The 25,721-nt window shown below is 30.0% G+C and overlaps 4 protein-coding genes across 10 annotated transcripts; 3 read left to right on the plus strand and 1 right to left on the minus strand.

The window, feature by feature from the left end:
- Nucleotides 1-2,559: 2,559 nt before the first annotated feature.
- LOC105258206 (E3 ubiquitin-protein ligase HECTD1) lies at nt 2,560-17,297 on the plus strand. Of its 5 annotated transcripts, none has more exons than XM_011269335.3 (23): nt 2,560-2,806; nt 3,384-3,444; nt 4,001-4,140; nt 4,206-4,440; nt 4,529-4,869; nt 4,961-6,020; nt 6,436-6,549; nt 7,414-7,810; nt 8,011-8,046; nt 8,303-8,569; nt 8,666-9,219; nt 9,324-10,230; nt 10,399-10,685; nt 10,842-11,099; nt 11,762-11,972; nt 12,204-12,407; nt 12,692-12,948; nt 13,065-13,223; nt 13,688-13,903; nt 13,977-14,221; nt 14,316-14,886; nt 14,995-16,049; nt 16,244-17,297. In XM_011269335.3, exons 3-23 carry the CDS (start codon nt 4,001-4,003, stop codon nt 16,524-16,526), a joined length of 7,797 nt encoding a protein of 2,598 aa, XP_011267637.1. In that variant the 5' UTR covers nt 2,560-2,806; nt 3,384-3,444; the 3' UTR covers nt 16,527-17,297. The 5 variants fall into 5 exon arrangements, with proteins under 5 accessions (XP_011267637.1, XP_025269993.1, XP_011267642.1 ...); XM_025414208.1 differs by having other exon boundaries at nt 2,560-2,793; XM_011269340.3 differs by lacking the exon at nt 12,204-12,407.
- A 1,296-nt stretch (nt 17,298-18,593) lies between these two features.
- Nucleotides 18,594-22,034, minus strand: LOC105258207 (malate dehydrogenase, cytoplasmic). The gene is made up of 5 exons (XM_011269341.3): nt 21,846-22,034; nt 20,800-20,995; nt 20,086-20,408; nt 19,424-19,801; nt 18,594-19,116 (listed from the first exon to the last, which is right to left on the minus strand). Exons 1-5 carry the CDS (start codon nt 21,846-21,848, stop codon nt 19,018-19,020), a joined length of 999 nt encoding a protein of 332 aa, XP_011267643.2. The 5' UTR covers nt 21,849-22,034; the 3' UTR covers nt 18,594-19,017.
- A 491-nt stretch (nt 22,035-22,525) lies between these two features.
- Nucleotides 22,526-23,644, plus strand: LOC112639643. The gene is made up of 4 exons (XM_025414310.1): nt 22,526-22,667; nt 22,772-23,106; nt 23,192-23,299; nt 23,407-23,644. The coding sequence occupies exons 2-4, from the start codon at nt 22,775-22,777 to the stop codon at nt 23,642-23,644; spliced, it is 678 nt and encodes a 225-aa protein (XP_025270095.1). The 5' UTR covers nt 22,526-22,667; nt 22,772-22,774.
- A 469-nt stretch (nt 23,645-24,113) lies between these two features.
- Nucleotides 24,114-25,318, plus strand: LOC105258208 (40S ribosomal protein S10-like). 3 transcript variants are annotated; one of them, XM_011269342.3, is made up of 3 exons: nt 24,114-24,194; nt 24,714-24,858; nt 24,943-25,278. In XM_011269342.3, the coding sequence occupies exons 2-3, from the start codon at nt 24,715-24,717 to the stop codon at nt 25,276-25,278; spliced, it is 480 nt and encodes a 159-aa protein (XP_011267644.1). In that variant the 5' UTR covers nt 24,114-24,194; nt 24,714. The 3 variants fall into 3 exon arrangements, with proteins under 3 accessions (XP_011267644.1, XP_011267645.1, XP_025270121.1); XM_011269343.3 differs by having other exon boundaries at nt 24,150-24,295; XM_025414336.1 differs by lacking the exon at nt 24,114-24,194 and having other exon boundaries at nt 24,715-24,858; nt 24,943-25,318.
- Nucleotides 25,319-25,721: the final 403 nt, after the last annotated feature.

Below are 25,721 nucleotides of genomic sequence, written 5' to 3' on the forward strand. Positions count from 1 at the left end.
ATATGCAGAGTGTTAATAAAAGTTTTAAAATTCTATTACAACAATAATATTTCTGAAGTTAGATTAAATTAAAAAATTCTTCTTTTCTTAGATAAGGAACTTTTGTTAACATTGTGTACATGTATAGTATATATAGTACATATCACACGAGTATATAATACACGTATGTTGTGTCATATTTTTACAATGAATGAGATAAATTCTAATTTTGTATGTATATAGGAAAGACACAGAGAAATTATATCTTTAATTATAGATTTAATATCTTTCGAAAGAATTAAATAGACAAAAATGTTGTGAATTTGACCAATGTAATCTCTTTTTGATTTTTTCTTTTTTATTTTTTTTTTCTTATAACATCTCAATGCTCTTTGTCAGATATATCTATATAATATAAATCCTATTAAATTAAATAATCGAAAAGATCTTTTTCTAATGCAAATTATTTGTACTTTATCTTCTTTATAAGTTAATATATATAAATACTTTCATTAGAAAAATTCCAAATTATTATTGCGAGTATGCAAAAGAGATATTAAATATAAATAATTTGGTACTGCTGATATTGCTTTTCAATAATTGGACTGCTAGCATTTTTCGAGATTTTCTAACTTTTTTGACTTTTCCTTGTATAAATTTAAAAAAATATTCTTCTTGTTATAGTTATTACATGTCACAATATTAAAGAAAAATTTTGATGTATGTGTGACAAAAGTATTATTAGACACTGAGGTTTATTTCTAAAACTTTCACACTTTCCATTATATTTTTGCGATTTATTACTCCTCATTTTTGTTCTGTTTTTTTTTCCTTTAATAATATTTTTTTCATCAAAAACATTTTTTATTTACAACTATATTTTTATATTCAAATTTTCTTATCGATTCTGTTCTCTTATTGATTTAGCATGACATATATTTTGATTCGCGAATTGAAAATATTATGCGAATCAAACTGAAAATTATTTATGGATTTATAGATTTTTTGTGTCAAATCCACTTAATATGGTTCAAAAGTAAAAGATATATTTTTCTTTACTTTAAACTGACTGTCTATTAAATTTGAATTTCCGATTTGGTCATGCTTTTGCAGTTATTTGATATTTTATCAAATTTCTATCGAAAAATTACTCCATAAATAGTTTTCTTATATATATTTGAATATATAACTTTCTTTTTCTTTTTTTTGAAGTATTTATTAATATATAATCTTATACAGTAATAATATAAAATTATTAATATATAATAATATATAATATATAATAATAATGAATAAAAATTGCATGACATGATTGTGATAATCGTACCTTACCTCGCGAACACACATAATTGAATATATAGAGATTATATGTATATCTATGTACAAATAAAAAAATTTATATATAAATGTATATTTTTCGAACATGTAGAACAAAAGTTTATTTTATAATTCTATTAGAAAAATGAATTATGATTAATTAATGTAACTGCTGCGTTAAATATACATAATTTATTTGAAAAGTATTATATTAATTTACAATTTTTTAAATAATTTCTATAAAATAAAGTAGAAAAGTTTATATATATAATATACAGTATCCCCCCAAATTAATTTTTCGCAATCTTGTGCTACTCCTAGTATATTTCTCCTAGTATACTTCTTCACATACTTTATAATATTAATATCATATTGTAGCCCGTATCCGTTTATATGCATTAAAGATTAAAGTTAACAATTGGAAAGTAAAATTTTTTTAAGAATTTTTAAAGAAAGAACTTTTATATCTTTTGTATTGTTTAATCAAATTTTACTTTAAAATTTTTAATTAATATCTGTCTATTGATAATCTCTATTGACAATGATAATAAAAATGTATAGGTTTAAACGTAAAAGAGAAGAGAGCACCCAGATTTTTATATATTATATTACTTGAATTTTAAAAGACTGCCATTTTCACGGACAAAATATAAAGGTAAAATATTAAATTACATACCATATATATATATATATATATATATATATATATATATACAGATATATTTCTATTTTTTTCCATTTTTACTTTCCTTTTTTTATTTTTTATTTACATTTACTATCGCATCTTATCAAAAGAATATCGAATTTGGCAGCAGTCGGTATAATATTTTGTCTGCATGTAAATAGCTGTTCTTACATGACCATAAATGATAAGTTACCAGCAAGAAATATAGATGGATAATGGTTACAGTGGAAAACACTGGATGCCTTGAAACATTTGATATTGACCAATCAGATTAAAGAAATCTTTACTCCTTTGTCCTGATTGGTCAATCAAATGCTTCAAAGAATCCAAAGCGTCTTCCCGACCGCAGCCATTGTCACACAATTGGTTATCAAATAGAGAATTTTAAAGTCCCTAAAACTATTCTATTCGTCAGCCAATCGTGTGATATTATGCTTATGAAGAAAGCTCTCTAGGTAGAACAATTAGTCGATGATGTAATCTGTGGCTTTCAATTTTACATGAAAATTCGTCTTCCTATTCATAAGCATACCAGAATTGCATGATTCCAATCTATATCGAAATTAAACATTGAATATGTAAAAAGAGACGAGAAATATATGTGACGTATACGACGATGATATAAAGAAAAAATTATTCGTAGTGTGTGAGAAAGTGCTTTGTTAAGTCGATCCGCTAATGCAAAGCATAGATTGTGTTGACGGGCGAAATAAATAGACGATCTATATCGGTATTCGCGCATTAGTAAACGACACGTCTGCGAGAGAATGGCGAGTTGACCTATTACGAAGAATGGAATGTTGCATGCAACGGTACGTTTTAACGGTAGGTATGTCCGTGTATATATCTCTGTTAAAATGCATTATTTTTTAATCATACTCCGAATTCTTTGTCTTATCCCTCTATCTGTTTTTAAAACAAGTAATTGAAAAGTACATATATATTAAAGGTTACGTACCCTATTAATCATATCATCTCGTATCTTACAGTCGTTGCGACCAACCTTTTTTCAACCTTTATTACGGTCGAGTCGTAATAACTGTTGTGCACAAATATTGATACACGACAATCACGTGTCTTTATTTCATCGAATCAAATTGACTTTTCTATTTATATCGTAATGATATTCATTATTTGTCGCATTTGATTCGGGAAGTTGGCGTATATTTCCAAGGAGATATAAAGAACAAGACGTCAAAGTGATTAAAAATAATCTAAAATTACAAAAAAATATGTAGCTTGTATCTACAAGTTTGCATAGATTATAATTTTCATCACACAATTAAACAGCAGCTGTAACATTAACATTAGCTGCGATAACATATGCGGCAGTTGCTCTCTTTCTTATAAATATCTTAGATTATTTATTTAAACACAATTTAATAAGATTCTTTTTATATAGTTTTCAGAGTATCAAAATATAAAGTTGAGCCAATTGGTGCTAAATATATTCAAAGTATAAGGTAAGTGATATAAAAAGAATATAATAAATAGAATAAAATAGAATAAAATAGAATTCTCTTTCTCTCTCTCTCTCTCTCTCTCTCTCTCTCTCTCTCTTTAACAGATTAAATTTCATGATATAGATATGAAATTATTTACAATATTACAATCATTGTTCAATTTATTCATTTATCAATATATTAATAAATCTTTTTTTTTAAATTTCTAATCAAAAATAATTATAATGGTTTTTATCATTTGGATTTATTATAAGGTAGCCATTATGGTCCAAAAATTTTTGCTGTATTTATATATACAAATGTATCTACAATTTAATGTTAAATCATTAATGTTAAATCATTATATACAAATGTATCTACAATTTAATGTTAAATCATTAAATTAAATCAAATATCTTGATTAATATTTATATTAATTTAATGAATTTATTAATAATTGTATAAATATATTAATTTAAACTTTTTTTTGTGAAATAACTTCATAATTTTTAGCATCAAAAAATTTTTAAATGCAAGAAAATCATTTGTATATATATATATTTTTTTTCTTTTCAAGATGGCAGATGTCGATCCTGAAACCTTGTTGGAATGGCTCAGTATGGGGCAAGGAGACGAAAGAGACATGCAGTTAATTGCACTAGAACAATTGTGCATGCTGTTACTTATGTCTGATAATGTTGACCGTTGCTTTGAATGGTAAGTAATAAAGTGATTATATGTAAATTATGGTATTGATACATAGGATATTTTATGTTCTACAGTTGTCCTCCACGCACATTTCTCCCAGCGCTTTGCCGAATTTTTCTGGACGAATTAGTGCCAGACAGCGTGTTGGAAGTGACTGCTCGAGCTATTACATATTACTTGGATGTTTCTGCAGAATGTACACGCAGAGTAGTAGCTATGGAAGGCGCAGTAAAGGCTATTTGCAGTCGACTTTCTGGTGCTGGACTCGGCTCTAGAGCCAGTCGGGATTTGGCAGAACAATGTATAAAGGTATAATTGATTTCAAAGTAACATAAAAATAGATTGCGCATAAAATATGATTAGCGATATAATCAAATGTTATTTTCATATTTTCCAGGTATTAGAACTTGTATGCGCGAGAGAAGCGGGCGCTGTATTTGAGGCTGGTGGTCTACCTTGTGCGTTGTGCTTCATTCGAGAGCACGGAGCACGCGTACATCGGGACACATTGCATTCGGCAATGGCAGTCGTTACGCGTCTATGCGGCAAAGTTGAGCCTCAAGATAAAGCTTTACCCGATTGTGTCGAGGCTCTATCGGTATTACTCAGACACGAGGATGCGCACGTTGCAGACGGAGCACTTCGTTGCTTTGCATCATTGGCAGACAGATTCTCCAGAAGGGGAACAGATCCTGCACCATTAGCATCAAATGGATTAGTTTCTGAACTTTTATATCGGTATGTGTGTGATTTTTTATTTACATTAATATTTTTTATTTATATTGATATTTATATTAATGTATTCTATTTTATGCAAATTCTTTTTTAGGTTGTCAAACGCAGCAGGTCCTGGCACATCCACTACGGCGACTTGTAGCAATCCAAAAACACCTCCACCATCTAGTACCATAACCACAGTTCCAGCTCCGGAACCAAAATCTTGTGCTTCTGTTTCGACTATAATTAGTCTCTTGTCGACACTTTGTAGAGGATCACCGTCAATTACGCACGATCTTTTACGTTCGGAATTACCAGACGCGATAGAAAAGGCACTAAAGGGAGATGAACGATGCGCTCTTGATTCTATGAGATTGATAGATCTTTTATTAGTCTTACTGTTCGAGGGTAGATTAGCACTGGGTCGTAGCACTACTGGTGGTCCATCTGGTCCTCTATTACCAAGATTGAGACGTTTAGATAGTGCTGGAGAGAAATCGCATAGACAGTTAATCGATTGCATACGCTCGAAAGATACAGATGCTTTGATAGAGGCAATAGATACAGGTGGGATTGAAGTTAATTTTATGGACGATGTTGGGCAAACTTTGCTCAATTGGGCTTCAGCATTTGGTACACAAGAGATGGTCGAATTTTTATGCGATAGAGGAGCAGATGTTAATAAAGGTCAGCGATCGTCCAGTCTACACTATGCAGCTTGTTTTGGAAGACCAGCTATTGCCAAAGTTCTACTAAGACATGGTGCTAATCCTGATTTACGAGACGAAGATGGTAAAACACCTTTGGATAAAGCCAGGGAACGCGTCGATGAAGGACATAGAGAAGTTGCAGCCATTTTACAGTCACCTGGAGAATGGATGTTACCACCGAGTCAAGAACATAGAAAACTTGAGACAGAAATAGAAGAATTTACAGAGCCTAAAGGAGATCCTGAAATGGCACCTGTTTATCTAAAAAGATTATTGCCAGTGTTTTGTGCAACCTTTCAGTCAACTATGTTACCAAGTGTTAGAAAAGCAAGTTTAAGTTTGATCAGAAAAATGGTGCATTATATCCAACCAGAATTGCTTATAGAAACCTGTAGATCTGACAGAACTGGAGGATGTGGAGCTATGCTTGTAGAAGTAATTGCCAATGTTTTAGATAATGAGGTAAGTGTGATAACCTAATTTATTAAATTTTTATCAATAATATTTGGTGCTTATTCATATTAAAAAACATTGTTCACTTTACACTATGCTTATACACATAATATCATAAAGTGAGAACGCTATATGGAAATTTATATATCTTACTATATATATCTTATTTTGAAGGGATTATCCTGTGTGTGTATTGATTGACTGTGAGAGAAATTATCTCTTCCCTTCTCTTTCCTATACAAAAATTCCATATGATAAAACTATGCACATTTATTATTTATAATATATATGAAACAAAATTCTATTTTTTTTTTAAATATGGAATATTTTTCTACACAAAAGATTAAAGATCCCAACATGCATGCAGGCAGAGAGACAATCGTATTAATTGGCGATATCAGTGATTCATTAAAGTTTTTCACAGGAACTTGAAATAAAGGCGCCATTATCATCACCTACGGCTTTTAAGGTGTTTGGCCCAAAATTACTCGGCCTTACGACTCGCAAGTCTTGTTGCAACTACATTCTCGATAAGACGGTAACGTCTATTACATATTTCCATCGCTCGCGAAAACCTTTTAGTCCTTTCCATGCTATTCATAATTCTTCCATTAATTTTATTCAATTAATAATTGCGTCGAGATTTTACACATGTACGTTTATAATTAACATAAAGTATAACGTATTTAAAGAGCGTGAAATTTAACATACTTATTACACGCATGTCTCTTGGATATTATATATTATTATTACTCGGTAGAAGATATTATATATTACTCGGTAGAACTATATTAATGTACGATTATTTATTTTATTTTTTTTTTAAGAAATGGCATATAATTAGTCGCAAAGTCTCAATGCAATTAGTTTCTTAATTATAAAGTCAATGATAGTTTTTCTGATATTTTTTATAGTGTATAGCATCCTTGAGAGAAATTGCAGCAATAAGTGTCATTATTATTGCAAGATTTATGAGAAAATACAAAATTCACAAACTAATCAGCTGAAATCGGTTGAAATGTGAGAAAGATAAATATAAGAAGAAATATACTTTGAAAAAGAAAATCTGTACTCTATTATAAAATTCGAAGTATTAAGTCTATTTTTGTCTACTGCCTGTTTGTTGTTGATGGGATCCATTCACATTTTCGTAAATTGTAATTTTAAAAAAATGCATATAACACTTGTATTTATTATGTGCAAGTTTTGCAAAATGTTTTCTTTTTGTTTATTTAAATTTTCTTTTTATAATAAGAGTAAATTGTGCACTTCTCCCTCTTTTTTTATATATTTCCGAAAGATAAATAATTTTATTACCTTATCCGTTTTGTGATTGTTTTGATATTGTTTTGCTTTATGTTTAAAACTATTTAAAAACTTGTGTGTATTCTAATATTAACAGGAAGATGAAGACGGTCATTTAGTCGTCCTGCAAATGATACAGGATTTGATGATTAAAGGCAAAGATGAATTCTTAGAACATTTCGCACGTTTAGGAGTATTTTCCAAAGTTGCCGCTTTAGCCGGACCACAAGAAACTACACCCGAGCCAGAAACAGAATCAAATCAATCAGGAGATGATCAAAGAATGGAAGATGCGAAAGAATTATTAATAGGTAGAGCGTATCATTGGAGAGACTGGTGTATATGTAGAGGACGTGATTGTTTATACATTTGGTCCGATGCAGCGGCTTTAGAACTATCGAATGGGAGCAACGGATGGTTTAGATTTATTCTTGACGGCAAATTGGCAACTATGTATTCCAGTGGAAGTCCAGAAGGTGGAACAGATACATCGGGTAAGCATATACGTATGCTTGACTGTACAATCGCACACATATATTATTGATTTTACTACTATTGTCTTTTACCAAAGTGTTGTTTTTATCTTTTTACATTTTTAATATGTTTTCACTTTATTTTATATTTTTCATTTGTGATTAACTTTTGCGAGGGGAACTATGTAAAGAATAACTGTGGTTTTACTAACTGCCTACAGGAAAAGGAAGGAACACAGAGTCGCTTACTACTGAAGGTTGGTTACATATATGTTTAATTTGTGTAATAACTTGCACATTATACTATATATATATGTATGTGCACATACACAACACACATATACATACATTCAACATTCTTTTCTTCTATAGTTATATAAACTTGTAGCATATCTTTTATCTTTCTCGTCTCTTTCCCTTTCTCTCTTTTTCTCTGTCATAATGGCATACATTCTATTCTTTAGTATTTAATTTAACATTAATAAATATTATATAATATAACATAATTTACAGAAAATCGTGGTGAATTTTTGGAGAAACTACAAAGGGCGCGTAGTCAGCTAAAAGTAAACTTTGTAAGTCAGCCTGTGCTCTCTCGACCTGGCACTACACGGTTGGTTGTAGGAAATTGGGCATTATCCAGTAGGAAGGAAAGTGAATTATGTATACATAATAGTGATGGCCAACAACAGGCAACTATTTTAAGAGAAGATTTGCCAGGTTTTATTTTTGAATCAAACAGAGGTACCAAGCATTCTTTCACAGCAGAAACAAGTTTAGGTACGAGAAAAATATTCAATTGTTATACTTCATGTATTTTAATCTTACTTCTTTTTATTAAGATTTCTTTATAAAATTTTACATTCTATGATTTAGGTCCAGAATTTGCAGCAGGCTGGACTGGTAAAAGAGGAAAAAGATTAAGATCTAAAATTGAAGCAATTAAACAGAAAGTCAAAGTGCAAGCGCAAGAGATATATGAACGTTATTTTAAAGTAGCTCAAGCTCAACCACGTGGTGTGGTTGCTAAGCTTGGTACCATTGTCAGTCAAATAGAAAAAGCATCTCAGAAACAACAATCTGGAAATCGCGAGTGGCGTAATGTATTACAATCTGCACTAGAGCAACTTAAAATATTATTAAATGAAGAAGGTCGGGTATCCGCATACGAATTACACTCTAGCGGTCTTGTGCAAGCATTACTCGTTTTGTTGGCTGCGCCTCCTGGACCTTCACCACCAACATTAAGGGCGACTAAACTTAGGATGCAAAGGATAACTGTGTTTAATAGCTGTTTTCAAACAAAAGATAAAGATAAGGAGCATAATTCCGCTAAAATTTTAGTCCACAAGTTGGTTTCAGTGCTAGAATCGATAGAAAAATTACCCGTATACTTATATGACACACCTGGATCAGGCTATGGTTTACAGGTATACCTCGCAGTGTATCACTGCACGTATAATTTTTCTACGCGTGTAATTTTGTTATATATTATTTTCTGTAGATTTTTAAATTCAATTTCATTTTTACACAGATTTTAACGAGGAGATTACGCTTTCGACTGGAAAAGGCTTCTGGTGAAAGCGCGTTAATAGATCGATCTGGTCGTAGCTTAAAAATGGAACCTTTGAGTACGATACAACAATTAGAAAATCATTTATTAAAAATGGTAGCTAAGCAATGGCACGATCATGATAGATCTACATTTACATTCGTAAAAAAATTAAAGGAAGAAAATAAAATAATATTCAAATATCAACATGATTTTGACGAGAATGGTTTGCTATATTGGATCGGTACAAATGCTAAAACTTGTCCCGAATGGGTAAACCCGGGTCAATATGGTTTAGTTGTCATTACGTCGAGCGATGGAAGAAATTTGCCATATGGCCATCTTGAGGATATACTTAGCCGTGATCCATCGGCATTGAATTGTCACACTAATGATGACAAACGCGCATGGTTTTCAATTGATCTTGGAGTTTGGATAATTCCTAACGCTTATACCTTAAGACATGCGAGAGGATATGGTAGAAGTGCTTTAAGGAATTGGATGTTTCAAGCGTCGAAGGACGGCGTTACGTGGACAACATTATATGCTCATGTAGATGATTGTTCTTTAAACGAACCGGGTAGTACAGCTACCTGGACATTAGACCCACCGAGTGAAGAAACACAAGGCTGGCGGCACTTACGTTTACAACAAATTGGAAAGAATGCTTCTGGACAAACGCATTATCTATCTGTGTCTGGTTTTGAAGTTTACGGAGAAGTTACTGGAGTATGCGAAGATTTAGGTCGTGCAGCTAAGGAAGCCGAAGCCGGTGTACGGAAACAAAGAAGATTTATTAAAACACAAGTCCTTAAACATTTAGTTGCGGGAGTTAGAGTGGCTAGAGGTTTAGATTGGAAGTGGAGGGATCAAGACGGCGTACCGCCAGGTATGTGTGAATATTAACTTGAATGCTAAATGTATGTTTAGAACAAATAGATCGATACATCTGTATTAACAGATGTGTGATTAATATTTGCGTTTAACGGTAAACAATTATATTAAACTAAATTATAGAATTGTAAAGAACTAAATTAGTTATCTTGATATTTTACAGGTGAAGGCACAGTTACAGGAGAATTACATAATGGATGGATAGATGTAACCTGGGATCACGGTGGATCAAATTCCTACAGAATGGGTGCAGAAGGAAAATATGATCTTAGATTAGTCGGCACCAGTCTTGAGACAGACAGCTCCGTGAAGTGTAAAAATGGTGGAGGAGTTTTAACTGGTCGGAAATCAAATAGCACTCCTAGTTTACCCGATTGCACTGATACTGCTATGCGTAGTTCAGTAGCTTCCACCGATCAAGCTGCAAGTGCGGATAATCTTGCGGCAAAGGTAAGATTTTTTTATTCATTTATTGCATATATATTGTAGAATAAAAAATTTTAGGATATTTTAGAATTTAATTAGTAAAATTAAAATTTTCATATAAAGCGAAATATAATTAATATAATACATGAGATTCGTTTCTTTTGATATTTTTACAAACAGCAAGCTGCCGAATCAATAGCCGAAAGTGTATTATCAGTGGCACGTGCCGAAGCAGTGGTTGCCGTAACTGGTGAGAGTGGAGCAAACTCGACAGGCGAACTTTCGGTTGTATTGCATCCCAGGCCAGATACAGCCGTTACTAGTGATTTAGCTACTATCGTTGAAAGTCTTACCCTTAACACAGATTGCCCGGTTAACAGTACTAGTAATCGAGCATCCAGTTCGAAACCACTTTTTGCTACTATAAGAGGCAATAAGGTAACAATTATAAATAATTAATTTTTTACAACTACTAATTTTCTACTATCTTTATTTCAAATCAAAGTGTCTACTCTCTGAAAAAATATGGAAAATCTGAAATTCTCAGGGATTTCTTTTGTATTTAAAAAAATCAAGGATCTCTTATATGAAATTTTGGGATTTAGGAAATTTTTTTTTAAATTTTGCTTTTACATTATAAGCAATCAGCAATCTGCTAATATGTGAATTATGTGTTTAAAATACATTATAAATATATTATTTCTGTTTATATATTTAATAGGTCTTAATAAAATATTGAATATGAAATACATATTCACATTACATTATTGCAATTTTTAGTGTAAAAAAAATATTATGTTCAAAATTTTTATTTTACGAAAGCTATTCAACTTTTTTCAGTACATTTGCAAATCTAATATTTGAAATTAAAATGGCTTTGTATTTTTGCTTTGTATAAGTGAAAAACATTGGAAAATGTATACAATAAAAAAATTTATTTTAGAAATTTGCATTAAAATATCTTTAAAATATTTTCTTTACTGAAATTTTGAATAAAAATATTCTGAAAATCAGGGAATTTTTTACAATTTTTTGTGTGAATAGACACTCTGAAAATATAAATTGAAATATGATTCTAATGTATACATAATGTAATATAGGCTAGTGGAGGCTTATTGAGTTTGGAAACTGCTGAGGTTCTGGATCGTATGAGAGAGGGAGCTGACAGATTACGCAACAATACTAATAGTTTTCTGAGTGGTGAATTACTTGGTTTAGTTCCCGTTAGAATCAGTGTTTCTGGCGAGTCGGATGAAAACTCATTAAGAATCAAATCTGTACCAAGGCATCATCCTACTGGAATCGCAGATGGTACGATATAACTTTTTTATTGCGATAATACATGTTTCACTGCTATAATGCTTATATTTAAATCAGATATGTGTCAAATTTTATTTATATCATAATTGTAACTATACTTAAATCTCATTATGTTTGTATGTGGAAGATACACGATCGCACTTTAATTCGTGATTGTACATTAATTTCCTTTCCTCTTGCTGATAGTATATGTAAAAATTCCATACATTTCTTTCGGATTAGTTGCTAAAGACTGTATTACTCGAGAGAAAGAAGCTAGCTCATCTACACAAAATACAACGGGTAATTGTCCTGTTGTGGTTACCAATCCCATGTCGGTATCTGTGCCTAATCTCGCTTGTTCCGATGCTAACAATACCTTGGAATCAACAGCTGCTACTGGTTTATTGGAGACTTTCGCTGCAATGGCGCGAAGACGAACATTAGGTTTGTTTTAAATTAGATTATTATATATTAACGAATATGCTTAATGTATTATATTTACAAATTATCAAATTATATTTACAATAACATATATATTTTTCTGTGAATGTGTTACACTAAAAATATTTCTTAAATATATTCGTATATACATTATATATATTATTTACATTACTTATATACATTATGTGTAATAAAAATGATATACCTCTTGCAAAATTCTTATTAAATATTACATTTCTTTCATGGTAAACAATATAAATGTTTCAAAGAAAAAATACAATTTGTAGGACCTACAGGTGGACAACATCTTGCTTCAAATTCTAGTACGAGTTCTAATCCACGAGGACCAAATTCTGTGTCTAGTCTCGTACGATTGGCGCTCAGTCCAAATTTTCCCGGTGGTTTACTTAGTACGGCGCAAAGTTATCCAAGCTTGACGAGTAGTGGACAAGTAGCTGGTAGTGGTGTCACCACAACAACCGGACCAGGCTTAGGACAAGCGCTTACTATGTCTCTAACTAGTACAAGTAGTGATAGCGAGCAGGTAAAATTTTCATTTAAAAAAATTTTTTTCTTTTTTATCTAAATATGTGTTTCCTATTAAAATGTTCTCTCTTGAAGATTTTTTCTTCATTTTGATATGGATATTATATTATGTAGGTGAGTCTTGAAGACTTTTTGGAATCATGCGGAGGTGTAGCAACTTCTAGCGCTGGTGGAGGTCGCACTACCGGCGGACCTACGCTTTTGACTGAATTAGAAGATGACGAAGATGGTGTACTGGAAGAGGAAGAAGATAATGAAGAAAATGATCAAGAAGTAATTATGCAACATTTTATCATATAAGATGATTTTAAGATAAATTTGCAAATTATATAGGCATATTCCTCACCAATTAAGTAATTTCTTTTTTAGACGAAAATTTTTGTAAGGAAAATTTAAAGAATTTTTAGGAGAAAATTTTATTAGCACAATATAATTAATGTCTCAATATTTCACTAAAAAAATTTAATCCAATTTGATCAAAACATTTGCACAATTTAACGTTTTTAATTTAATTTTTATTTTAAAATTACTGTGCCTATGTATGTATTTAAATTTCAATTTTTTATTGATGATATCATTTATACAACATTTTGCAACTAAACATAATAGTCATATGATAAACAGAATGAGAAATAAGAATAAGTGTAAATAAGAATTATATAGAGCAAGTCATAATTACTATTACATTATATTAATTACATTACTATTATAATACTAATATATTCTTTACATTTTAGGAAGAAGATGAAGAAAATGAGGAAGAAGGTGATGGTTGTGAAGGCGAATACGAAGAAGTAATGGTAAGCCGCAATCTTTTGGCAGCATTCATGGAAGAAGAAGCACCACAGAGTAGTAAAAGGCGTGCATGGGATGACGAGTTTGTGTTAAAGCGTCAATTTTCTGCTCTTATTCCTGCTTTCGATCCACGCCCTGGCCGGACAAACATTAATCAGGCAAGTAATGTAAATTAAACACAAAGTTAATCTTGTGAAAATGTTGTATTATTTTAAAATATTTTTATAATAGACAACGGATTTGGAAGTTCCTCCTCCTGGTAGCGAAGCCCAAATTAATAGTCGCATAGGCACATTGCCAATGCCTAGACTTTCTTTGTCATTAAAAGGACCAGGTTTTCCAGGTATACCGGATATTGAAATACCGCTTTCAGATCCGCACGCTAGCATTTTTCAAGCGGTCCAGGAACTAATGCAATTAACTGAATTGGGCAGTCGTCAAGAAAAATTGAAAAGGATATGGGAACCAACCTACACGTAATGTTCAAATTTTGTTAATTTATCATAAAAATCACATAGATACATATTATATAGAGAAAACTGAAGCTTGATTGTTTTTCTTCATATATAGTATAATATACAAGGAAACCAGAGACGAAGAATCATCAGGTAGAGCAACACCGATTGTAACATTATACTCTCGTAATCTTACGCAAAGTACAAACGCATGTACTATGGAGGATGTCCTGCAGCTTTTGAGACATGTATTTGTTTTGAGCACCAGTCGAGACGACGGTATTTCACTAGAACAGGAAGATTTGAATGACACGACCTACTGGCTTCACCCGGATGACTTTACCTCCAAGAAAATCACGAATAAGATCGTGCAACAAATTCAGGACCCGCTGGCTCTAGCCGCCGGTGCATTGCCCAATTGGTGCGAGGAACTTGCACGGAGTTGTCCGTTTTTGTTGCCTTTTGAAACTAGACGACTCTACTTTAGCTGCACTGCTTTCGGTGCTTCACGGTCTATTGTATGGTTACAAACACAACGAGATGCGATCCTTGAAAGACAAAGAGCTCCGGGTTTAAGCCCACGACGGGATGACAGCCACGAATTTCGTGTCGGCAGACTTAAGCATGAACGAGTCAGTGTACCTAGAGGAGAGAAGTTATTAGATTGGGCGGAACAAGTATTGAAGGTAAAAATTATACTTAAAAAAAGGAAGAAGCCATTTTTCATATATATTAATATATTTTTGTTTTATATTAATGTATGTTTTTTTTTCTTTTTTTGTCCTTTTCTCTAGATACATGCAAGTCGTAAAAGTATACTTGAAGTCGCATTTGTAGGAGAAGAAGGTACCGGTCTTGGACCTACTTTGGAATTTTTCGCATTAGTTGCAGCAGAATTGCAACGTAAAGATTTAGGTCTTTGGTTATGTGATGATGCCGCTGATGATAATGGCATGCAGATCTTAAGCGAGGAGCAAACATGTGTTCCTGGAGAGAAAATTCGGCCTGCGGGATATTACGTGACACGAGCCAGCGGTTTATTCCCGGCCCCATTGCCGCAAGATTCAGCAGCCTGCGATCGTGCTGTTCGATATTTCTGGTTCCTAGGAGTCTTTTTAGCAAAAGTTCTCCAGGATAATAGATTAGTAGATCTACCATTATCCCGTCCATTCTTAAAATTAATGTGCCGCGGTGATATTTCGAATAATGTCAATGAAAAAATCGGTCTTACTGGCATTACACAAGACAGTATGTCATCCAGCATGTCAAGTAGCTTTATATCAGAAGAGGGGGAAACGGATGTCGCGTATTCATCATTAGAGCCTTGTCCATGGTACGCTGGTTTACTAGACATAGAAGATCTTGCTGAGGTGGACCCTGTAAGAGGAGAATTTCTGAAAGAGATACAAACTGCAATTGCTAAACGTGATAGAACTTTTTCGGATGGTGTAAATTCCACTGATGAAGAAATGTCATTATACATTACTCATCCATCGGGTACTTCAGTGGCTATTGAGGATTTAACATTAACTATGACATATTCACTAAGTTCGAAAGTTTTTCAACACGATCATGTGGAATTAGTGAAAGGTGGCTCGGATATCGCAGTAACGATAGAAAATGCAAGAGAATACACTAATCTTACCATCAATTACTGCCTTAATCAGGGAATTTATAGGCAACTTGAAGCATTCAAATTGGGCTTTTCAAAAGTGTTTCCGATGGAAAAACTCCATGTTTTTAGTCCAGAGGAAATGCGGGCAATGCTTTGCGGAGAACAGAATCCGCAATGGACGAGAGAAGATTTGCTCAATTATACCGAGCCAAAACTAGGATACACAAAAGAAAGGTAAGACATAGATAATATTTATTTTTGATTAAATTTATTATGAAAATAGTCTGCGTGTTTTCAGTACACTATTACACTATTTTCAGAAATAAATAATGATTTAACGGATTTGTGCACGATAGATATTGCGCATACATACATATACACATGCACACATTATTCCATTTAAACAAATTTTATTTACTTTTTTTCAGTCCTGGCTTCCAAAGATTCGTCAACGTGCTATTATCATTGACTGGTTCAGAGAGGAAAGCATTCTTACAATTTGCTACCGGTTGTTCGGCTCTACCTCCAGGAGGTTTATGTAATTTACACCCCAGATTAACTGTCGTACGGAAAGTGGACGCTGGTTCTGGTGGTTATCCTTCTGTTAACACCTGTGTTCATTATTTAAAATTACCAGAATATCCTACCGAGGAAATTCTAAAAGAAAGACTTTTGGCTGCTACCCGAGAAAGAGGATTTCATTTGAATTAAATTTAATTTTTCTTACCCAAGATTCAAATTATTCATAGATAATGCGAAGAAATAAATATTATAATTTAGCGCGGATTGATACGTGTATGTAGAAACGAGAGAGAGAGAGAGAGCGAGAGAGCGAGAGAAAGAGAGAAAGTACGGCCTTCTAATAATAATTTTATTTTTTTTGTATGAACTATATAGTATATATAATAAGCAGATAACAACTTTTAGTAATCAGGGACGGAAACTTTATTTTTGAAGAAATACTTGTATACATATTCTCTAGAAATGATTATTCCTACTAATCTGATTTACAATAACATCCATTATTTGATGTGACTATTAACTTAATACATTGTGTAAATACTTCAAGCTGCTGTTATAATATTAATTACAATATCGGTTATTGTAACTAAATTAGGTGTAAACTTGCGATTTTTATACAACATTTTAAGTTAGTGCTTACAATTATGGATGTTGCTATAAAACAGATTATTTGAAAACATAGTCACAAACATTGGATATATATATTATAGCTCCTCGTTTCAGCTATTTGTTATCTTACATTTTTTTTTGTAAATTTAAATGTAAAGTAATTACTCATATACCAAAATTGTTTTTGTTTTTGAGAAAAATTTATTTATCCATAAATGTATTGCGCTATTTCAGTAAATATCCGTGATTACTAAATAGTCGTGATACATCCATGATATATCCATCATCCAATGCTTGATCCGATGCTCTCTTAAAATCATAATTTTCTGTATGTTGATCTTTATAATATTTCATATATGCGTATACATATATATACATATATATGTATGTATGTGTGTGTGTATATAACATATATAATAGATAAGACAAAATATGATATATACATATTTATAATGTAATCCTGCTGTGAATTATATTAGAATATCCTTTTTTATTTTATTATATATATCATTGAATTTACAATTTGCAAACTACGATTAATCGGATTTCTACAAACATTGGTTGTTGATATATATTACATTAATAATAATTTGACAGATGTATTATTTTCTTGTACAATGTAAGTAAAAAACAATTTGTTTAAATGTGTGCGTATATGTATGGATGTGTGCGTTGTATGTGTATGCGTGTTGTATAACAATTGAAATATTTAAAAGATATTTGAAAATATGTTTTAGTTATTTGATTGTATAAACTGTTAGAAAATTTGGCCACAATTTGAAAATTATCCATAAAATTTAACTTTTTCATAACACTCGTTTTTTGCAAGTGTGTTTCAAATATATTTACTGTTTTCATGCAAGAAAAACTCGAAAGTTCCTCATTTATAAATCAATATTCATTGAAATATTAATCTTGAAGATTAGAAATGTGTGTGTTATTGTTTATTGTATAAAAGATAATTTTACGAAAATTTCTATTTTCTTTATTAAGAGAATACTTATATGCATATTACACAAACAAATAACTTAATATAAATATTTACGCAATAATGTAAATCAAAATTGACATTTGCAAAATATTAATTTTTCATTAATGATATTGAAAAAGATGTTTTGTAGTACCTAGACCAATGTTCACAGCTTCTAAATATCTGCTTCTTAACTGAATATTTATGTAACGTCTTTAACTTTTAAAGAAACAAAAATATCTTTAAATGAAATGAAAAAAAGTTGCAATATTTTACTGAAAATGTTACCAAGATTGAATAAATAAAACATCTTTGTGTATAATATGCTACTTAATGCGTGTGCTCACGCGATAATTACAATAATAGAAAAAAAGCTCGAAATGTAATAATAGAAAATAAGATACATGAAAATAATATAAATGTATGTGAGAAAAATTGAATATAACGATATTGATATTAAAAATTACCATTACTGTAAAATAAATTATTCTCCTGGGAGAGGTGAATAAAAACAAAAAAAGTGCTATTAAATACATTTTCCAATATACTTTTATTATAAGTTTTATAAAGTCTATAGATTATATATACATATATGTATGTCAATGACCTGCATATGCAATCTATGATAATGAACATAGCATTTATATTTCACAATTGATAATCCATTAATCCACACATTTAAGACTTCCAGTTACCTTCTATTTAAATTGTTACATATAATATTTACATTGAATTACACACATTATACAGTGATCTAAAATGTATGCAAATACAAAAGTATTGCAGCAATATATTGACGTCCAATCTCTTGTTGCGCGATTCGCAAATAGAGAATTTAAAGTTCATTATCAAACTTTAAATTTCTATATCCCAGGAAATCTACTGTTTCAAACGTAAAATCATATTTAACATTTATATTTTCGCGACTTTATGTCGCAATATTTTTACAAATTTTGAGACATTTGTTTTATATATGTGTTTTATATTGTATGTGTGTGTGTGTGTGTATTTATCTGTGTAGCATTATTAATAACTTTTTTTTTATAATTTTGCTAACACAAATTCTTTTTTTATTTCATTATTTTGCACTGACGCTACTAGTCACTTTTTCAACACATTGTTTGCCTCAGCACGTTCTTCCTCTAATTCTTTAGATGTGATATCTAGCTTTGATTTTGCAAAGTCACTAATTGGAAGATTCTGAAAAAAATAAAATTTGTAAAATACAATCTTTTTGTTACTTTCTTCTATTTTTATAATTTTCTTAAAATTTTTATATTTACTTTTAATCATTGATGATTTAAATTAGTCACTATTATAGAAAAATCTTTGGAAAAGAACATTATTACTGCTTGTATGAAAATACAAATCTTAATAATACATAAAATTTTAAGATTTTTAAAAGTCTAAAGATAAAAAATATAAAGGGAAGGGTGTTACTTTATATATGTTACTATTTATTTCTTTTATGTATATTTAGGATTAAATATTTCATGAAATGACTTACTTGCACAATTTCATAGTGTTTGTCCTTAATAATGACAGGGAAGGAAAATACAACATCTTTTGGAATTCCATAACTTCCATCAGATACAACACCCATGCTGACCCATTCTCCAGGTTTAGTACCAAACCACCAGTCTCTCATATGATCTCCAGCAGCTTTAGCAGCAGACATGGCAGAGGACATTTTTCTAGCAGCTATTACTGCAGCTCCGCGTTTTTGAATCGTTGATACAAAGATATTATTCAACCATTCATCATCATTAATCTCAGATGGTACTGGTTTCACACCAGATGAAAGTGTTACAGTTGCATGTGCTGCATCAGGATATTGCGTAGAGCTATGATTACCCCAAATAATGACATTCTTGATTTTATCAACCTGTTGATTTAAAATTAAGTAATAATAATTATATAAATTTACACAATGTGCTGTAAAACAATATATATAGTAATAGATTAAATATATTTTTTACATTGATTATAAATAAAAATAAAAAATGTTAAATATAAGAAAAAAATACATAAGCATGTATAATCAAATTCTGTATATTTTAAAACCATTTCAGGAATTTTAATAGTGTAAAAAAAGAAATTAGTTAAGGAGTGAATAGTAAGTATAAGTGTGTGTGTGTGTGTGTGTGTGTGTATGTAGATGTATTATACCTGCACATTTAATTTTGCGGCTAATGTTGCCTGAGCTCTATTCTGATCCAATCTAGTCATTGCAGTAAAATTTTCTTTTGGAATAGATGGTGCATAATGCGAACAAATAATCGCATTAGTGTTAGCAGGATTACCTACAACTAACACCTTAACATCCTTACGAGCATATTTATCTAATGCTTCGCCTTGTACCTTGAAAATTTCTACATTTGCAGCCAAAAGATCTTTACGTTCCATTCCTTCTTTTCTGGGCATTGCGCCAACTAAGAAAGCAGCTGCCACATTATTAAAAGCCTTTGCTGGTTCAGCTGTTGGCAAAACCTCTACAAATTTAAATTAATATATTTTTGTGTATAATTATATAATGCTATTGGAATATAAATAGCACACATTTGGCAATAATACATATTCTAAACTTATACTCTCAACCATTCATTGAAATGTTGAAAATATTTTCATATCAATTTATCTCTCAAAAAAATGATAAAAATTTTTTGTAATTAAAAAAATTGTCGCATTTGCAATAATAAAAATTTTTCTTTTTTAAGATACATAGTTGTTTAAATATGTTAAATTACTATTATTAAATTACTTATACACATAATTTACAATTTGTATGCTTAATTTGATTCGTATAAATGAGTAATAAGCATTAAACAAGATTTATAACAATTTATAAAAGTTGAGTAATTATATAAATGTTTTATTGTTTACCTCGTAACAGAGGAAGTGCTAAATCCTCTAGTTCCATAACTACACCATCCAATACTTTCAACATAGGTGGAATATCTAATAATCGTAAATTAATAGGCTGTTGTGGGCCAAAAATTGTACCAGCTGCAATTTGATACAATAAAGAATAGGCAATCTGTCCAGCAGCACCAGTCACCACAACATCTATAGGTTCCGCCTAAAATAAAATTTGTAATAATAATGATTATATTATATACTAGAACTAATATACAGTTATATTACATATCATCATAATATATAATTTTGTAAAATATAATAATTATATTATGTATTAATATTATAGGTATAATATTAATACATAATATAATTATTATATTTTACAAAATTATATATTATAATATATATTAATAATTATCTCTATTCCAATACATATTTTTAGTATTATATCTTTAATATTACAAAGTATAGATTTTTGGTTGCAACTGTTTAAATTAAAATTTATTTGATGTGACATGGTATATCTTACAATCATTTATTTCTAAAAGATACTAATAAAAATATATATAACACTTATATTAATAAATTTTAATTTTCTATTTTAATATTCAAATATAAACATGTTTTTATAAAATGTATTATTTTAATTTATACATATACATATATATACATTAAAATAATACATTTTATAAAAACGTATATATATATATATATATATATATATATATATAAATAAATAAATTTTATTTATTCATTTATATATATATATATATATATATATATATATATATATATACATACATATATTTTACTATATCTGTATATATATAGTTCTTCTTAAAATCATATATGTTATAAAACAAAATGAGAAAAAGAATTTGAATTAAAAACATGTTAAATATATATGTGCAAATTATTGACAAGTGGAATTAATATGGAACATCATTTTCTAAATGAAGGTCATGCAAAGGTGAAACTCTAAAGATAAATTTTAATCAGATATGATAATATCTAATCTATACAGTTTTCATATCTAAATCAATATAATATATAATATTGAAGGGGCTTACCATTTTTTATAATATATCTATTAATAGCAATAAAGAAGAATTGTTCAGTATTTAATATATTACGAGTAAAAAGAGTAATTAGAAGGATCAATGGCGCAAGATCACGATAAACTGATCACCTCAATCGACTGGAGTCGAATGACTGGAAAACAGAGTTGCCAAGCCACTAATAGAGAGCTCTCCAGTAAGAAACACAAATAAACACACTATTTATAAACACTGTCACATGATTGGCCATCAGATAGAAAGATTTTCGGAACTTTAAAAATTCTCTATTCAGTGGCCAATCGTATAGCATTGTGTCTCACTGTTTTCTTGCTGGGGCGACGTCCGAACATTTTTCGATACTTTTTATATTATTATTAGAGAGATCTTAATATTTTTAATTTTGCATTGTATAAAATATAAAGTAATTATTTAATCTATGTATTTTATTTTTAATTAATGTTATAATTCTATTACAATTTATATTATAATTAAATGGGTGGCAGCCGATTGATCGCGTCGCCAATTGGCTAATTTAAAATAGAACTCTCTGATTGGTCAATCGTTACTGGTTATCCTAAGCACAGATCGATATAATTGGCCAATCACAACGTGGCTAAACGGGACGCTCCCTATCAATTGTGTGTGTAAATGTGCGCGCATAACTCTACTTTTATATAAAATATAATTATAACCTATAATTTTAATAATATTACTCAATATTGCCATGTGTTGTTTTTAAAGAAAGAAAAAAGAAGCATATTATAAATTTTTATACAAATAGAGATATTGAATTAATCCTGAACACAACTTTTTACCTTTTACATTTTTGATTACGTATGTATATTGTGCATTCATATTTATTTTCTTTCAGTTTTGTAATTTTCAAATGTAAGTGAAAAATCTCAATTATATGAAACAATATATACGGTGATTTTTAGATCATGCAGTTATCTCAATTGAAAAAGCGAAGAGAACGAACATTGCGTGTGCATCTTCCTCACGTAATAAAAGATAGAAAAGATATTGAATGTTTGTTTACGGGTAATTTTTATGTAAAATTACCACGACAATCCAGTAGATCATGTCATGTTGTATTCTCCAGCATGGAGGAAAAAATAATGAATTATAAATCTGCAAAGGGCAAAACAATTAATGGCAAGCGAATTGTTATTCAGCCATTACGTGCTCTTGAATTTAGAGAAAAAACCATGAAGATAAAAAAAAAGAAAGTTTTTATCCCTGAAATCAAACCAGATATTAAAGTGACACAAACGTAAGAATGTTATTTTCACTTAAATCATAACTTAATTTGTAGATAGAATTTGTAGACATTAATATTTTGTTATATATTTGCACAGAATATTTGTCTCGAATGTACCAATTGGTATAAAATCAGATGAAATAAAAGGTGCTCTTCCAGGATGTGTCCAAGTTACTTTATTAAAAGCTTATAATAAAGATTTTAGGTTGGTATAATTTATTTAACTAATTTTATTAAATTTTTAATACTAAAACTATATATATTGGAATTTTGTCTTAAATCACAATACATGTGTAATATTTGTATTTATAGGAGTGCAATGGCAAAAATGGAAAGTATCCAAATAGCAGCAGAATATTTAAAGGAAAAACATAAGTGGCCTGTTTTTGAAGGACACAAAACTTGCTTAAAATCAGATACAAGAAAGAAACATAAAAAAAGAAGTTTTACTAATACACTAAAAATTTATAATGAAGATACAATAGAGGAGTTGAATTTTGATAAGAAAGCTCAGACTAATAATGTAAAAGTAGCAGTTAAATATAATTAAAATATCTAATTTTGATAATTATTTAATCATTGTATATAAACATTTGTTTAATTTCATGTATAATATTTCCAATTTTTATGCAAATGCATGTGATTAGAATTTTTAATGCACAAAATGCATATTCAAGTATGAGTGCAACAAATTTGGATTCATATTAAAAATTATAAATTACATTTTTTTAAATATTTATAAATTGATATTAAATATTAATCCTAAAATTTTATATATATATAAACTCAATTTTCGTCTAGACATAGAATGTACATATTTAGAGCTGCCTTTATCTTGCGCTTTTGATTTAGTTTCCATTGAAGTCTTCAATTCGCGACATGTAATGAAAATGGAAAATTGATCAATTAGGAGGAAGACATTTTAGTTCCATTGTCCTGATTGGTCAAATTCCACCAATCGGTACGTCTAACAAACTCTTGACATATACATCCTAATTCGAGATATCGACACATGGTACAGATCGATATTGTCGCGAGGGAAACAAAACGAACTATTTCTATCTTTCTTTTCGATGCAAGGCGTATTCTGAAACTATCAAGTATGTTGAGTTTGCAGTAATATCCATCTTAATCCTACTTCTCTGTGAGAATTATAAAAAAATAGAAAATTCGTCGAAATCTAGAATCTTTCCAATATCAAGTATGTTGTTTATGTTTTAATAACTTTATATATTATTACGTAGCTTATTTATGAATGTGACATGTGTGTATTCATTTTTTACTTCTGTATAAATATACAAGTTGTAATTTCTCTATTTTTTATAATTCATATGATTATATAGTTCTTCAAAATGTTATTTCGATACATTATAATATTTATTATATTTTATACAATATATGTATCTTTAATTGCGGTACATACATAACCTTATTTAAGTATTCGAATTAGCATTCTTTTTTCAATAGAAGGGAAAGTATAATGCTATATTATACCAATAAAGAAGAAACAGGAAAGATTATATTTGACTTATCTATTTTTTTCTATTTGTGTTAATAGTATATTTTTAATATTAATTACTTATTGACATAGATTTTATTTCTATTTTATTGTTCCATAGGATGTTGATGCCAAAAAAGAATCGTGTGGCTATCTATGAATACCTTTTCAAAGAGGGAGTTATGGTGGCAAAAAAGGATTATCATGCGTCAAAGCATCCAGAATTAGAAAATATTCCCAATCTTCAAGTCATTAAGGCTATGCAGGTAATAGTCTTCAATACTTCTTTTGTATTGCATAAAATAATATCTTATGAGCTAAGAATATTTTTCAATTTATGTATCTTTTAGTCTTTAAAATCTAGAGGATATGTGAAGGAGCAATTTGCCTGGAGGCATTTCTACTGGTATCTTACAAATGATGGTATTGAATACTTGCGCGGATACTTGCACCTACCGCCTGAAATTGTGCCGTCGACTCTCAAGAAGCAACCGAGATCTGAAACCACGAGGCCAAGACCTGCCGCGACTAGGAGCGAGGGATCGAGACCAACGGAAGATCGCGCAGGATATAGACGAGGTCCGGGTGGTCCTCCAGGCGCTGGTGACAAGAAGGCTGATGTAGGTGCAGGTACCGGTGATCTTGAATTCCGTGGTGGTTTTGGCCGTGGAAAAGCTCTTCAGTAACTTTTTCATTATTGAATTAAAATAAATATTCTAAAATGTATCATATGTTTTTTTATTGTGTCCTTTAATTTGGATACTGCTTTTATCATTTTCATATATATGTACTATAGAGCAAAAAAAGAATCGATTTAAGTTTTTCTTTATATAGTAACAATTTTGTTACTATATATCGATATATAGTAAACTACAAAATAATTATAGAGTTTTCTTGGAACAGAGGTAAAGAAAAAATAATTTCTTTTAAAATTTTTATATATTTCTTTGTATATTGTATATGGAAGTAAAGATTACAGAGTAGTATTTTAGCAAAGTTACCATATTTGAAAATTAGATTTGTGTGTGTAATTTTATGTATATATGTATGTATATACATATATATAAGATTAATAAGTAAATTTATTGTATTTATATGTAAGTAAATTAAGATTTTCAATCACAAAATC

This window comes from Camponotus floridanus, unplaced genomic scaffold, assembly GCF_003227725.1.
Source record: "Camponotus floridanus strain SB8 unplaced genomic scaffold, Cflo_v7.5 scaffold8, whole genome shotgun sequence".
Classification (NCBI taxonomy): domain Eukaryota; kingdom Metazoa; phylum Arthropoda; class Insecta; order Hymenoptera; family Formicidae; genus Camponotus; species Camponotus floridanus.

Bases quoted from the DNA above. Each gene is read 5' to 3' on its own strand.
- LOC105258208 (XM_011269342.3), top strand. From the start codon at position 24,715: ATGTTGATGCCAAAAAAGAATCGTGTGGCTATCTATGAATACCTTTTC. The intron at 24,859-24,942 runs GTAATAGTCTTC...TGTATCTTTTAG, and splicing joins AAGTCATTAAGGCTATGCAG to TCTTTAAAATCTAGAGGATA.
- LOC105258206 (XM_011269335.3), top strand. From the start codon at position 4,001: ATGGCAGATGTCGATCCTGAAACCTTGTTGGAATGGCTCAGTATGGGG. The intron at 8,047-8,302 runs GTTGGTTACATA...CATAATTTACAG, and splicing joins AGAGTCGCTTACTACTGAAG to AAAATCGTGGTGAATTTTTG. The intron at 12,949-13,064 runs GTAAAATTTTCA...TATATTATGTAG, and splicing joins CAAGTAGTGATAGCGAGCAG to GTGAGTCTTGAAGACTTTTT.
- LOC112639643 (XM_025414310.1), top strand. From the start codon at position 22,775: ATGCAGTTATCTCAATTGAAAAAGCGAAGAGAACGAACATTGCGTGTG. The intron at 23,107-23,191 runs GTAAGAATGTTA...ATATTTGCACAG, and splicing joins GATATTAAAGTGACACAAAC to AATATTTGTCTCGAATGTAC. The intron at 23,300-23,406 runs GTTGGTATAATT...TTGTATTTATAG, and splicing joins GCTTATAATAAAGATTTTAG to GAGTGCAATGGCAAAAATGG.
- LOC105258207 (XM_011269341.3), bottom strand. The intron at 19,802-20,085 runs GTATAATACATC...TTAAATCAACAG, and splicing joins CCGCAAAATTAAATGTGCAG to GTTGATAAAATCAAGAATGT. The intron at 19,117-19,423 runs GTAAGTCATTTC...TATTTTTTTCAG, and splicing joins AACACTATGAAATTGTGCAA to AATCTTCCAATTAGTGACTT.